The sequence below is a fragment of the Pongo abelii genome, chromosome 18, assembly GCF_028885655.2.
Source record: "Pongo abelii isolate AG06213 chromosome 18, NHGRI_mPonAbe1-v2.0_pri, whole genome shotgun sequence".
NCBI lineage: Eukaryota > Metazoa > Chordata > Mammalia > Primates > Hominidae > Pongo > Pongo abelii.
This window is the reverse complement of record NC_072003.2, coordinates 76,727,845-76,740,134: the sequence shown is the minus strand read 5'-3', so window position 1 is coordinate 76,740,134 and position 12,290 is coordinate 76,727,845. Positions and strand designations below refer to the sequence as shown.

Genomic DNA, 12,290 nt, shown 5'->3' with positions numbered 1-12,290 from the left:
AGAAATAATATTCATCAAATCATAGGTTTGATATGGGATTACATTTTTTTTCTAGTACAGTTTCCATGCATACCTATTAAAAAATTTTCCAGATGTCATTCACTTTTTTTGGTGTATCCTTCATGACACATGGACCTTACTTTCAGAAATGCTGGTGAACCATATGTAAAAACTAACAAATTGGCTGGGTGTAGTGGCTTATACCTGTAATCCCAAGATTTGGGGAGGCCAAGGTGGGAGGATCACTTGAGGCCAGCAGTTTGAGAACAACCTGGGCAACAAAGTTAGACCCCCTGTTTACCAAAAATAAAAAAGTTAGCTGGGCTAGTGGCATGTACCTGTAGTTCCAACTACTAGGGAGGCTGAGGCAGGGGGATCACTTAAGCCCAGGAGTTTGAGGCTGAAGTGAAGGATGATAGCACTACTCTACTCCAGTCCGGGTAACAGACTGAGACCCTATCGCTAAGAAAAAAAAATTAACAGACTGTTCTATTTGCCTGTTAAGTTGATGGTTTTGGCAGAAGTAAGTAGCCATTCACTTTGTCAAAAAAGTTTACCTCTTGTTCACTTCATTCTAAAGGATTCGTTATCTTATTTATTAATCACAAATTTATTACATACTATGCAGCAAAAGCACAGTTGGTAATAAGTATGATTTTCTTTAGAAATACAAAGGAGCTTCCTAAAATTACTATCATTCCTTCAGAATCATGTATTTGTGGGGTACCTGGTCTGTGTCAGGCAGTGTGCAGGGCTTAAACAACCTTCTTAAATTATAGATTGCTTTATGGGACCTTACTATATTTTTAAAAGACAGCTTCTCATTCTGATGGTCTTTCATGGGAAGCAGAGCAAAGAGAAATGAAAATTCCAAAGTAAAAGATGGAGTCAAACAAGGACAGGGAAGGTGAGAAAGACTTGCTTAAGAGAGAAATGATTTAAGATGGTGATGAGGTTAATGGAGAAGGTAGGGGTGGTTTGATAGATTCTGAAGCTTGTTTTCCCCACAGCTTAGCTTTTGGTATTGTTTTTAAACCTACTTATAACTTGAACCCATGGCCACACCTCTGAGGATCATAAATATTGTCAGGCTGTAGTCAGGAGGGATTTCCAAAACAACAAAATCTCTTATTCATCCTGTCTAGTAGAAACAGTTTAGACACGCTCTGGCAACGCAGGAAAGAGGTGAAGTTTGTCTTCAGGGCTTTTATTGTCCCATTATTACTTTCTAATCTTTTCTCCTCACGTTATTTTTTTTTTCCTCCATGCCTCCTAGAAAGCATTGCATAGTGAAAGGGTTGCATAGTGATTAGAAGAACAACAACAACAAAAAGGAACTAATTCTCAAAGTGTCCTCTCAGACCAGCAGGTGCAGTGTATCGGCAAGACCTGAAACTTGTGAGAAATGTCTCATCCCAGGCCTAAGGAATGAGAAATTTTGGGGCTAGGACCCAGAAACCCATATTCTAACGAAAGCTCTAGATGACCCTGATGCTCAGTCAAGATTGAGGATCGCTGAGTTAGACAGTCTTCAATTTTGAACGTTCACACATACACATTGGCACACACAAATCTCTGGATTTGGCAGTCAGAAAGACCTAGCTTTAAAATTTTGTTCTGAGATTTCCTACAAGCTTGGGGAAATGACTCAACCTCCCTTAGCCTTAGAGTTCACCTTTGAAAGGTGAAGATTATAATACTTCCTCCAAGGCTCATTGGTGAGGATTCATCTCTTGGTACAGTCGCATCACTTGATAAACAATACGGTTTCTTCTAACTCTCTTCCTTATGTCTTCAGCGTCATTGCCACCATCACATTTGACTCTTCTTCCCCAGTGGCTGCCGTGGTAAAGGCTCTGGGGCTGGCTCTTTTGGATCACTCATCCCCATCTTCCCCTCCTCTCCCAGCCACGAGTTTTCTGTGTCTTCAGCATGCCAGACTTGATCTCTGTTCTCATCCAAAGTGTTCAAGAAAATGAGTTAAGAATCTTTCTAATGGTTCTGTGTTATCTGGAAAGAATCAAAGCAGGATTCCCTCTGTAACAAGTGGAGAGAGCGCCCGTTTGATTATTCTGCACTTTAGAAATGCTTACTGACTCCATGAGTGAGCTGATGCTGTTTGTCAGAGGGTCCCAAGCACTGTCACAGACTGATCAAGCCTTCTGTGCTGGTTATTTTACTAAGCTAGAAGTGAGCAGCTGAACAAATGCATCCTCTTTAGCTGACCCTGTACCTCAGGAGCCAGCACAGTTACTGTCACATAGCAGGAGCTCAGTTTTAATGTTTATTTATAGACTCACTGAGAGTTTGAAGCTGAGTAGAAATTGTGGGGAAGATATTTAAGTTCTTGTGAATGTTCTCAGGCGCATCATTCTAGAGAGCATTGTATTGGAAGGATAGCAGGATCGATGTATATTTCTTCTGTCAATCAAGAAAAATGACGAGACAAGTCTCAAGCATTTTAGGAGATTTATCTGCCAAAGTTAAGGATGCACCCGGGAGACAGGTCTATACCTTTCTCTGAAGATGATTTTGAGGGCTCCAACTTTAAAGGGGAAAGGGCGGGAAATTGAGAAGTACACGACTTTCATGTAAGAGTAGGGTAGGGAACAATAGTTATTCATGCCTTTGTCTGGCTCAGTGAACCTGCATTTTTTTTTTTTTTTAACATAAGATGACATGAACAAATGGGGCAGAGGAAAAATGCAGTGAAACTGCATTTTACCTAAGATAAATATAGACACAGTGGGGCAGGGGAACAATCAGATATGCATTTGTGTCTGGTGGGCTGGGGTGACTGCGCCTGTAAAGATAAGCTATCAGTTTCCATTGCCGTGGTGAAATTTTAACAGCTCACTACGAATCTCCTTGTGGGCAAAATATGGGGGAGGCGTGTAGTTTTTCGTCTTGTAGCCATCTTATTTAGGAACCAAAAGGGGGAGACAGGTTTGTGTGACCCATTTCCCAGCTTGACTTTTCTCTTTGGCTTAATGAGTTTGGGGTTCCAACATTTAACTTTTAACTTCCTTTCACACTTCTTTAAGAATTTGACATCAGGATTAATGAATGGAGAATAACTAGAAACTTCCTAGCATGGAATCATACTATTTGATACTATTATACTATTACTTTGTAATATACCAAGTTTACTGCATCACGTTTGAACTTCTATTAACTTTCCCCCATGCACTTACGCTCCAGTGATGTTGATGTTCTTGTGTGTTTTCCAAATATTTCCTTTTCCATGTCTACAAGCCTTTGTATATGTTTCTTATTCTAGTATGCTGTGTGGCCACCCGGTGACACTTAATCATTTTTTTTATTGTTGCTAAAGATTCAGTACAAGTGTTACCTCCTTATTTCCTCAGGGAGATTTAAACATTTCTTTCTCTGGGCTCCACTTCCAGCTTATGTGTCACTTTTATGAACTTATGATACATTTTAACCATGTATACACATCTCTTGCCTCAGTTGATAGAAAGTATCTTCTGCCTCAGTTGATAGAGAGTATCTGCCATGCCTAGCATGTGCTGGATGTCATATCAGATACTCAGTGTTATTTATTGGGCTTACAGTGGTAACCAAAGCTCACATGTTTTAGCACTCCCATTTCCATAAAGTGGAAGATGTCCCCTCTGCCTCTTCTCTCATCCCTCCTCAAAGAAGCAGGAGTGACTTATCTGATCGACCAGTTTAACACTATATCTGAGCAGGCATGCCACGGTACCATCTCAGCATCTTCTCTCTTGTGCTGCCTGTCGGCAGGATGCAGACTTCTCTTCTGCCACCCCGGAGGTTGCCTGCCTCGGATGGGAGACTTGTGTTTGCCTCCTCTACCTGCAAGTGTGAAGGGATGGTTGGTCTAATGCAGTGGAGATAGTGTTGGAAGACCTATTTGGCCACAGATCTCAGCCACATTCCCCAATTCATGATTGTCGGTAATAAGGTTATTATCTAGATTTCCGTTTCTTGGACTCCAATATCTTATTTATCTAGTGGTGGAAGAGACAGGAACATTATTTATTGTCCCCCCCTCAATCCAGCAGAAAGGAAATTGAAGTTAAATAATCTGAGCAAGATTAGGCAGAAAGTGCTAGTACACAGGAAAACAAAAGGCCCAGGTTTTAGAGTCAAAATTGTAGCAATATCTATATGTGAATGAACTCATAGAAAATTGAGGGTAAGATACTCTTTCCATCCTGTAATAATAACTAATATTTATTCAGTGCTTATTATGTATCAAATAGTACTTTAAGCACATGATACATATTAATACTTCCATATCTTTGGGGCATGTGCTATTATTAACATTTTCTAGATAGAAATCTAAAGTACATAAAAATAAATGTTTTACTAAGCTTTATATGAGCAAATGGCAGAACTAAAATTGGATCTGGGTAGCACATTCTATTAACCATTATACTATACTGCCTGTCATATTATCTACCTAGAAAAAATATAAAACGGTACCAGTGCCAACCCCCTTACCAAAAAAGGAGGGGAGGAGCAAAATACTAAATTAATATATCACAGAAGGAGACACACACATAGTCAATAAATGCATGAAATGGTACTCAATATCAATTGTCCTCAGGAATATATAAAATAATATATCACAGAAGGAGACGTACACATAGTCAATAAATGCATGAAATGGTACTCAATATCAGTTGCTCTCAGGAATATATAAAATAAATTAATATATCACAGAAGGAGACATACACATAGTCAATAAATGCATGAAATGGTACTCAATATCAATTGCTCTCAGGAATATATAAAATAAATTACAATGGGGCACCACTGCACACTGACTGGAATGGAGAATATTAAAAAGACTGACAACACCAAATGATACCAAAGACCAGAAGCAACTGGAACTCTGCATATTGCCGATGAGCGCGTCAAGTGGTATAATCATTTTGGAAATGGTTTGACAGAGTTGTTTCAATGTAGAAAGTTAAACCTACCTTTACCCTTTGACCCAGCAAATGTACTCCAGGGTATTTACCTGAAATAAATAAACGCCTGTGTTCATAAAAAGGCTTGTCCAAGAATATTCTCAGCTACTATTTGATTCATAGAAGGCAAAGACTGGATACAACTTAAATGTCCTGCAAAAGGTGAATGTACAAGCAGATTAGATTTTGCTGTATTCATATAATGGAACTCCATTCATCAATAAAAAAGAATGAACTATTGATACACACAAAAACATGGATGACTGAAAAACATGCTGAACAAAAGAGTACATTTTGTATGGTTCCATTTATATGAAATTTAAGAGAATAGGCAACACTCACCTATTGGTGACCGAAATCAGAATAGTGGTTGCCCTAAGAAGGGAATTGACTGCAAAAGGGGACGGGGGAGCTTTCTGGAATGATGGAAATATTCTGCCTTGAGTGTGTTGGTGTTTATAGTGGTGTATGTATCTGCCAAAACTCATGGAACAGTACACTTAAAATGAATGCATATTATTGTATAAATCATACCTCTGTAAAGTTGATTTTTTAAATGGCATCGGGGCAATTCTTGGTGACTCCTACCTGTTAATTGTCATTTGTTATTTTTAAATTATTGCTTAGCTTAAAAACTTGGGCAATAAACTCAGACATACATGGGCTTAAATCCAGGCCAACTAGAGACTTCACTGCTAAAAGAAGTTGGAAGAAGTTTCTTAACTTCTCTGAGTCTCAGTTTTCTCATGAGCATGTTGAGGAGATAGTCATACTTTCGTCATATGGCCACAGTGATGATACAATGAAATAATTTATGCAAAACTCATTATCCAGCTTTTTTTTAGCATACGCTGTTTGCCAGGTTCTTTCATGTTATTATTTTTTTAATTCTTGAAAACTCTTAAAAATTCCAGAGTCTTTATTACAAATGAAGACCATTTTAAAATATAAAGTCTGTCATTTTTATTCATATATTGATTTACTAAAAAAAAAATTTACTGAAGCCTACTTTGTACCAGGCACTGTTTTAGGTGCTTGGGATACATCAGAGAGAAAACACAGTTCTGTACTCTTGTGGCTAGTGGGAGAGAAAACAAAACACAATAAACGTTATAAATAAGTAAATGATGTTGTAAATGAAGCCACAAGTGCTAAATAAGTTTGGAATAAGATAAGGAAAATTGGGAGACTGACTGGTTGGTGGCTGAATAAATTTTTTAATAGTGAGGTCACAGGAGGTGAAATTTAGGCAAAGACTTGAAGGAGATAAGAGAGAGAGAGATGCAGATAGTTGAAGAAGTGGAACAGCCAGTGTAAAGACCCACTTTGGGAGCAAGATTTGAGTGTTTGCAGAGCATCAGGGAGCCAGTGTGGCTAAATCAGAGTGAGCAAGACGTAAACTGGTAGGATACAGTGTCAGGGAGATACAGGGGGCTTGATTGCATATGACTTCATGGATGACAGTTAGGACTTTGGATTTTTCTCGTGATGAACTGACAAGACATAACAGGGTTTTGAGCAGAAAAGTGCCATGAGCTGACCGACACTGAGTTGATTTGGAAGGCTCTCCCTAACTGAGTGCCATCCAGCAGAACTTTCTATAATGATGCAAATACTCTGTTATCCAATATGGTAGGCACTAACTACATATGAACCTGAAATGTGACCAGTGTGCCTGAGGAAGTGAATTCTTAATTTGATTTTAAGTAATGTAAATTCAGGTTTAACAAGCCACATGTAGAAAGTAACTATCATATTGGACAATACAGCTCTAGTCACTGTGTTGAGAATAAACTGGGCGAGGGTGCGGGTAAAGTAGACCTTCGAGGCTTGTGAGGAGGACCTGGCAGTGAGCTGCATGTCGGGTGGCTTGGAACAGGGTGGTAGAAATGGAAGGTGGCCATAATTGTTCAGATTCTGGAAATATTTTGAAGGCAAAGCCAAATGATTTCATGATCTAGTGGGAGATTTCTTGATAGAATGTGAAAGAAACAGAAGAGTCAAAGATGACTCTAGGATTTTTTACCAGAACCATTGGGAATATAGAGGTGTCATAGAGTGAGATGGGGACAGTGAAACATGGGACAGGTTTGGAGGAGCCGATGAAGAACTTTTATTTTGGATGTGTTCAGTTTGTAATGCTTCATAAAATTTGGTTTGCAAAAGCCATTAACATTTTCAGCATGTCAGGTTTTACTTGAAGGGGTATCCAGCCTATAGAATACAACTGGAAGACACAGCAAGTGACAGGACAGAATAATGGATAGCATTGGGACTCTTTCCTTTAAAATGTTGCTTAGTTCCAAAAAATTATATGCAGGCAACATGAGACCTTGGAGTCTCTGTGGTTATTTCTTTTTTCCCTTAAATTATGACTTAAGTCCAGGGAATTATAGATAAGAGAAAATTATTTGAATATGCTGGTAAAAAGAGCGGGGGAGGTACAAGCAAAAAAACTGCAAACTCTGATTTGCATTTCCTTTGAAAGGGAGCCTTCTCAAGGGGCTTTCATGGTCGTCAGAGTATGTAGCTGGCTATAATTACCCTTGACTTCTGCACGCCACCGCAGAAGAAATAACATGTTCATGCAGCCTGTCTTATTTCACTCTGGAATCCCTGTGTTTTTTTGTTTTGCTTTGTTTTCCTGGTTCTCTCCAGCTGCCCCTTCTCTTGGTTCTGTGGCTTGGCATTGGCTACGACAGCTAGCCCTCCTTTTCTTTGGTCTGCCCCAGGGCCATTTTGGTGGCTGCCACATAGGCACTGGGTGTGGGTTATGGCTTTTTCCTGGCTGTAAGAAGAAAAACAATTTAGTTCTGAAAGCCTTTCTAAGTGTAGGTTTAATCGTTTCAGTGCTATCTCTCATGCCTCCCGTTTCACATAGGCAGCTCTCTTACCCACATTGATTGATTTCCCTCAAACCGAGGGTGACTCAATACGACAACACGTAGCGATGATGACCCTGATTCATTTTGCTGGGAGGCTGCCTCATGCTTTCTGCTAATGTCAGTGGCAGGTTCATGGGAAGATGTATATATTCTAGCTTAGGAGCTGTTTTGAGATTTGGGAATGGTACACGTGCCCACATCTGGGGCAGCTAGTGGTGTTGGTGTTTCTAAGTAGTGTCGTCGATATTCTTCCATTCTCCTTTTAGGGGAAGAATTTTATGGTCTACAAGACCAAAATTACTATATATATATATATATATGTATATCTGGTTTCCCTGTGTTTTCTCAGTTCCATGGAAAGCTGTTTTTTTTTTTTTTTTTGAGTGTTTGTGAAATATTTCTAAGCATATTCTTGCCATATTTTCTAACTGTAAAATCTACATGAAATGGAGTGTTTGGGGCATTAGGTACCTGGTTCATTGAATTTTCAGGATTACAACAAGTAACGACAAAAATTATTTTTCTCCTCTCTGGTTGTTTATATTTTCTCCAAAATGTACATCTTCACGTTTTTAATCTTAGGAAATAGAATGTGGCCACCAAAATGGAGTCACTTTGACTTTTCACAATGTTTCACAACATTCCATTGGTGCTATAATTCTAAATATCGACTTTAACTGTTAGAACGGAAAGTAATCTGGTTCCATTTCTTTATAGACTAGAAAACTGAGGCCTGGAGAATTTGAGAGCCTTCCAATATCCATCAGTGGCAAATCCAGGCCCAGTGTAGTGGTTAAGTTACTAGACTCAGAAATCAGGCCAGCTTGAGGCCTGCCTTTGTTCCTGGCCAGCTGTGTGATTTTAAAACTTCAACAGCATCAGAAGCTTGCTCAGTTTTTTCAGCTAAATGAGTTTAGATGAAGAATTAGTTCAGTTTCCACCACTAAAATGGTAGTAAAAGTATTAGTTCCCTATCTAAATAAATTTCCACAAACTTAGTGTGACTTAAGGCAACACACATTTATTATCTTATAGTTCTGGAAGTAGATATTTGAAAGGGCTAAAATCAGGCCAGGCAAGGTGGCTCATGTGAGCAATCCCAGCACTTTGGGAGGCCGAGGTGGGCAGATCACCTGAGGTTGGGAGTTCGAGACCAGCCTGGCCAACGTGGTGAAACCCTATCTCTACTAAAAATACAAAAACTGGCCGGACATGGTGGTGCATGCTTGTAATCCCAGTTACTCAGGAGGCTGAGGCAGGGATAATTGCTTGAACCCAGGAAGCGGGGGTTGCAGTGAGCCGAGATGATGCCATTGTACTCCAGCCTGGGTGACAAGAGTGAAACTCACTCTCAAAAAAAAAAAAAAAAAAAGAAAGTAAGGTCTAAAATCAGTGTGTTAGCAGGGTTTTGAAGGCCTTAGGAGAGAAGTCATTTTCATGCGTTTTTCAGCTTCTGGAAGCTGCCTGCATTCCTTGGCTTATGGCCCCTCCTTCATCTTCAAAGCCAGCAACATTCTCCTAGGTCTTTCTCAAGCTGTCATCTCTCTTGGTTCTCTTCTAAGTGCCTCTTTCTCATATAAGGACCCTTGTGACTATGTTAGGCCCACCTGGAAAATTTAGGACAGTCTCTGCCTCTCCATTTCAATTGATGACGAACTCAATTGCATGTGTAACTTTAATTCTCCTTTGCTACACGACTTCACATATTCACAGGATCCCAGGATTAGGATGCGAACATCTTTGGGGGCCATTATTCTGTGTACCACAGTCTAGCATGAGAATGAAATTATTTCATAGGCCTGGTTTGAGAGTTAAATTGTCTACATATTTGAAAATTGCAATAGAGATGAAGAAGGTGGCCAGGCCTGGTGGCTCATGCCTGTAATCCCAGCAGTTTGGGAGATTGAGGTGGGAGGATCACTTTAGGTTAGGAGTTTGAGATCAGCCTGGGCAACAAGGCAAGAATCTGTCTCTACAGTCAGTCAATGAATAAACTATAAACAGCACTCATAGAAAATGCTTCAGTTAAGCACATACAGGACCTTGAAAAAGCAACTGTAGAACATTTTTTAAAAAGATGAAAAAGGTAGTAATGATGATAGGCAATATTTTGGAGAACTGCCTGTGCCAGGTGAAGCCATCACTTTACATGTAGTTCCTCATTTATCCTTGAGAATAAGTCTATAGAGTCAAGTGCTCATTTGATCACTATTGTACAGGTGGGAAAACTGCATCTGAAAGGGATTCCATAACATGTCCATAGGGCATGAAACCAGGCATTTCAGGATGAGGATTTGAATCCGACTTGCTTTATTCCAATCTTGATGTATTCTGCTATGACGGTTATTATTATCACTATCATGAGAAACCAGATCTATGACTTCCAAGCCAAGTGTTCTCTAAATTAACTGTTGCTACCTACCAGCTGTTACGAAACACACATGAATATCTGGATACTATAGAAAGCCCCCACTTATATAGTTGCTAAAACATATTAACTTTGGTGTTACCAACTTCACTGGCCTCTACTTTCTGAATAACTGCTCTGATTTCAGCTACCCCAAAATATAATATTGTATACAACATCTTTGAATATTTTTGTTTTTATTGTATGTCACCCTTAACAGCCCCCCACTTTTTTTTTATTTCAGGACATTTGCAAATCACTTTGGTGCCACCGAGTAGGTCACAGGTGTGAGACCAAGTTTATGCCCGCAGCGGAAGGGACCGTTTGTGGCTTGAGTATGGTAAACTGCATACTTGTTAGTTTTTAGCTCCAGAAATTTGATAAGGCATAGAATTCAAACTGTTTGTATTGTGACCTTAGGATGGAATGCTTTGATAGTTTATATTCTCTGACTTCTCTTTATATTAACCAACATTATGTAGCAGCAGTTACAAAGCTTAATGCTAATATAACCCAGATAGCTCAATTGTTTAAGAAGATTTTTTTTTCTTTTTTCTTTGTCTTCCTGTTTTAGATGGTGGCTTGGCTCAAAATATCTCTATTTCAATGAGCTTACAGGTTTCATTGCGTACCATTTTTCTTTTAAACTTGTGGTATTTAAAAAGTCTCAGGGATCAGATATCTTGTTAGTCAAGACATGACTGTCCCTCCAGACCAAGGCTTCGGCTACTCAGCTCAACTCACAGGACCTGTCATTGAGCTTCTGACATGCCCTATAGATTCCCATCATGTACGGTGACTTTCCTATTGAAGGGTAAGAGACGCCTCCACCTAGTGTGTACCTAAGGTCCTTTTGCTGGTGAGCATCTTCTACCAAGAGAACCACCTCCATTTTAAAAGATTATGGGAAATCTCAATATTTTGAATGAAAAACTCTCATATATTTCTATTTTTCTTCCTCTTTCTCAATAGAGTCTGGAGGGAGGGCAGGTTGCATTTGGGCTACTAGTAAATGATCCAGATTTGGGAAGTTCATTTGAAAGACCAATCAAAGAGGAGCTATGAATGACAAGAGATAATGAGATGTTACAGGTTTGCAGATCTTAATTATTGACTCTGTCTCAAGGCAGTATAAACCTATACAGAAAAAAAATGGTCATTGGTCCTTTAAAGTTATTTCAAGGCTTGGTGTGATAGCTCACATCTGTAATCCCAACACTTTGGGAGGCTGAGCAGGGAGGATTGCTTGAAGCCAGGAGTTCAAGAACAGGTAACATAGCGAGACCCTATCTCTACAAAAAATTAAACAGGCTTGGTGGTGCATGCCTGTAGTCCCAGCAATTTGGGAGGTTGAGGGAGGAGAATCACTTCAACCCAGGAGTTTGAGGCTGCAGTGTGCTGTGATTACGCCACTGCACTCCTTCCTGGGCCACAGAGCTAGGCCCTGTCTCTAAAAAAGAAAAAGTTATTTCATTCCACAATAATTTATTGACTACTAGATCTGGGGAACAGGAGACTGGGGACGTAGAGATAAATAAACCACAGTTGTATTTCTTTGAAAATTTACAGTCCAGGTGGGATACAGTGGCTCATGCCTGTAATCCCATCACTTTGAGAGGCCAAGGTGGGTGGATCACTCGAGGTCAGGAGTTCAAGACTAGCCTGGCCAACGTGGTAAAACCTTGTGTCTACTAAAAATACAAAAATTTGCTGGGCGTGGTGGCGCACACCTGAAATCCCAGCTACTTAGGAGGCTGAGGCATGAGAATCACTTGCATCCTGGAGGCAGAGGTTGCAGGAAGTGGAGATCGTGCCACTGAATTTCCAGCCTGGGTGACAGAGCGAGACTCTCTCAAAAATAAATTAAAATAATAAAAATTTACAGTCTAGCAGGGGAAACACATACAGAAGCAAGTAAGTAATTCTCTCTTTAAACACACCTTCTCTAAGCAGTAGTTGCTATCAGGGTCCAGATGAAATGAGAGCCGAATCTTGCTTGAGATTAGGTATGCACTTAGAATAAACCACAGCAAGTGT

The 12,290-nt window shown here is 39.7% G+C and overlaps 1 protein-coding gene across 2 annotated transcripts in view; it reads left to right on the top strand.

The window, feature by feature from the left end:
• Positions 1 to 12,290, top strand: part of ADAMTS18 (ADAM metallopeptidase with thrombospondin type 1 motif 18) — a 153,501-nt gene that overhangs the window by 83,074 nt on the left and 58,137 nt on the right. For both annotated transcript variants that reach the window (XM_063717361.1, XM_009250966.4), the window contains one exon: positions 10,498 to 10,593. In XM_063717361.1, coding sequence (XP_063573431.1) covers positions 10,498 to 10,593 — 96 coding nt within the window. The remainder of the gene's footprint in view (positions 1 to 10,497; positions 10,594 to 12,290) is intronic.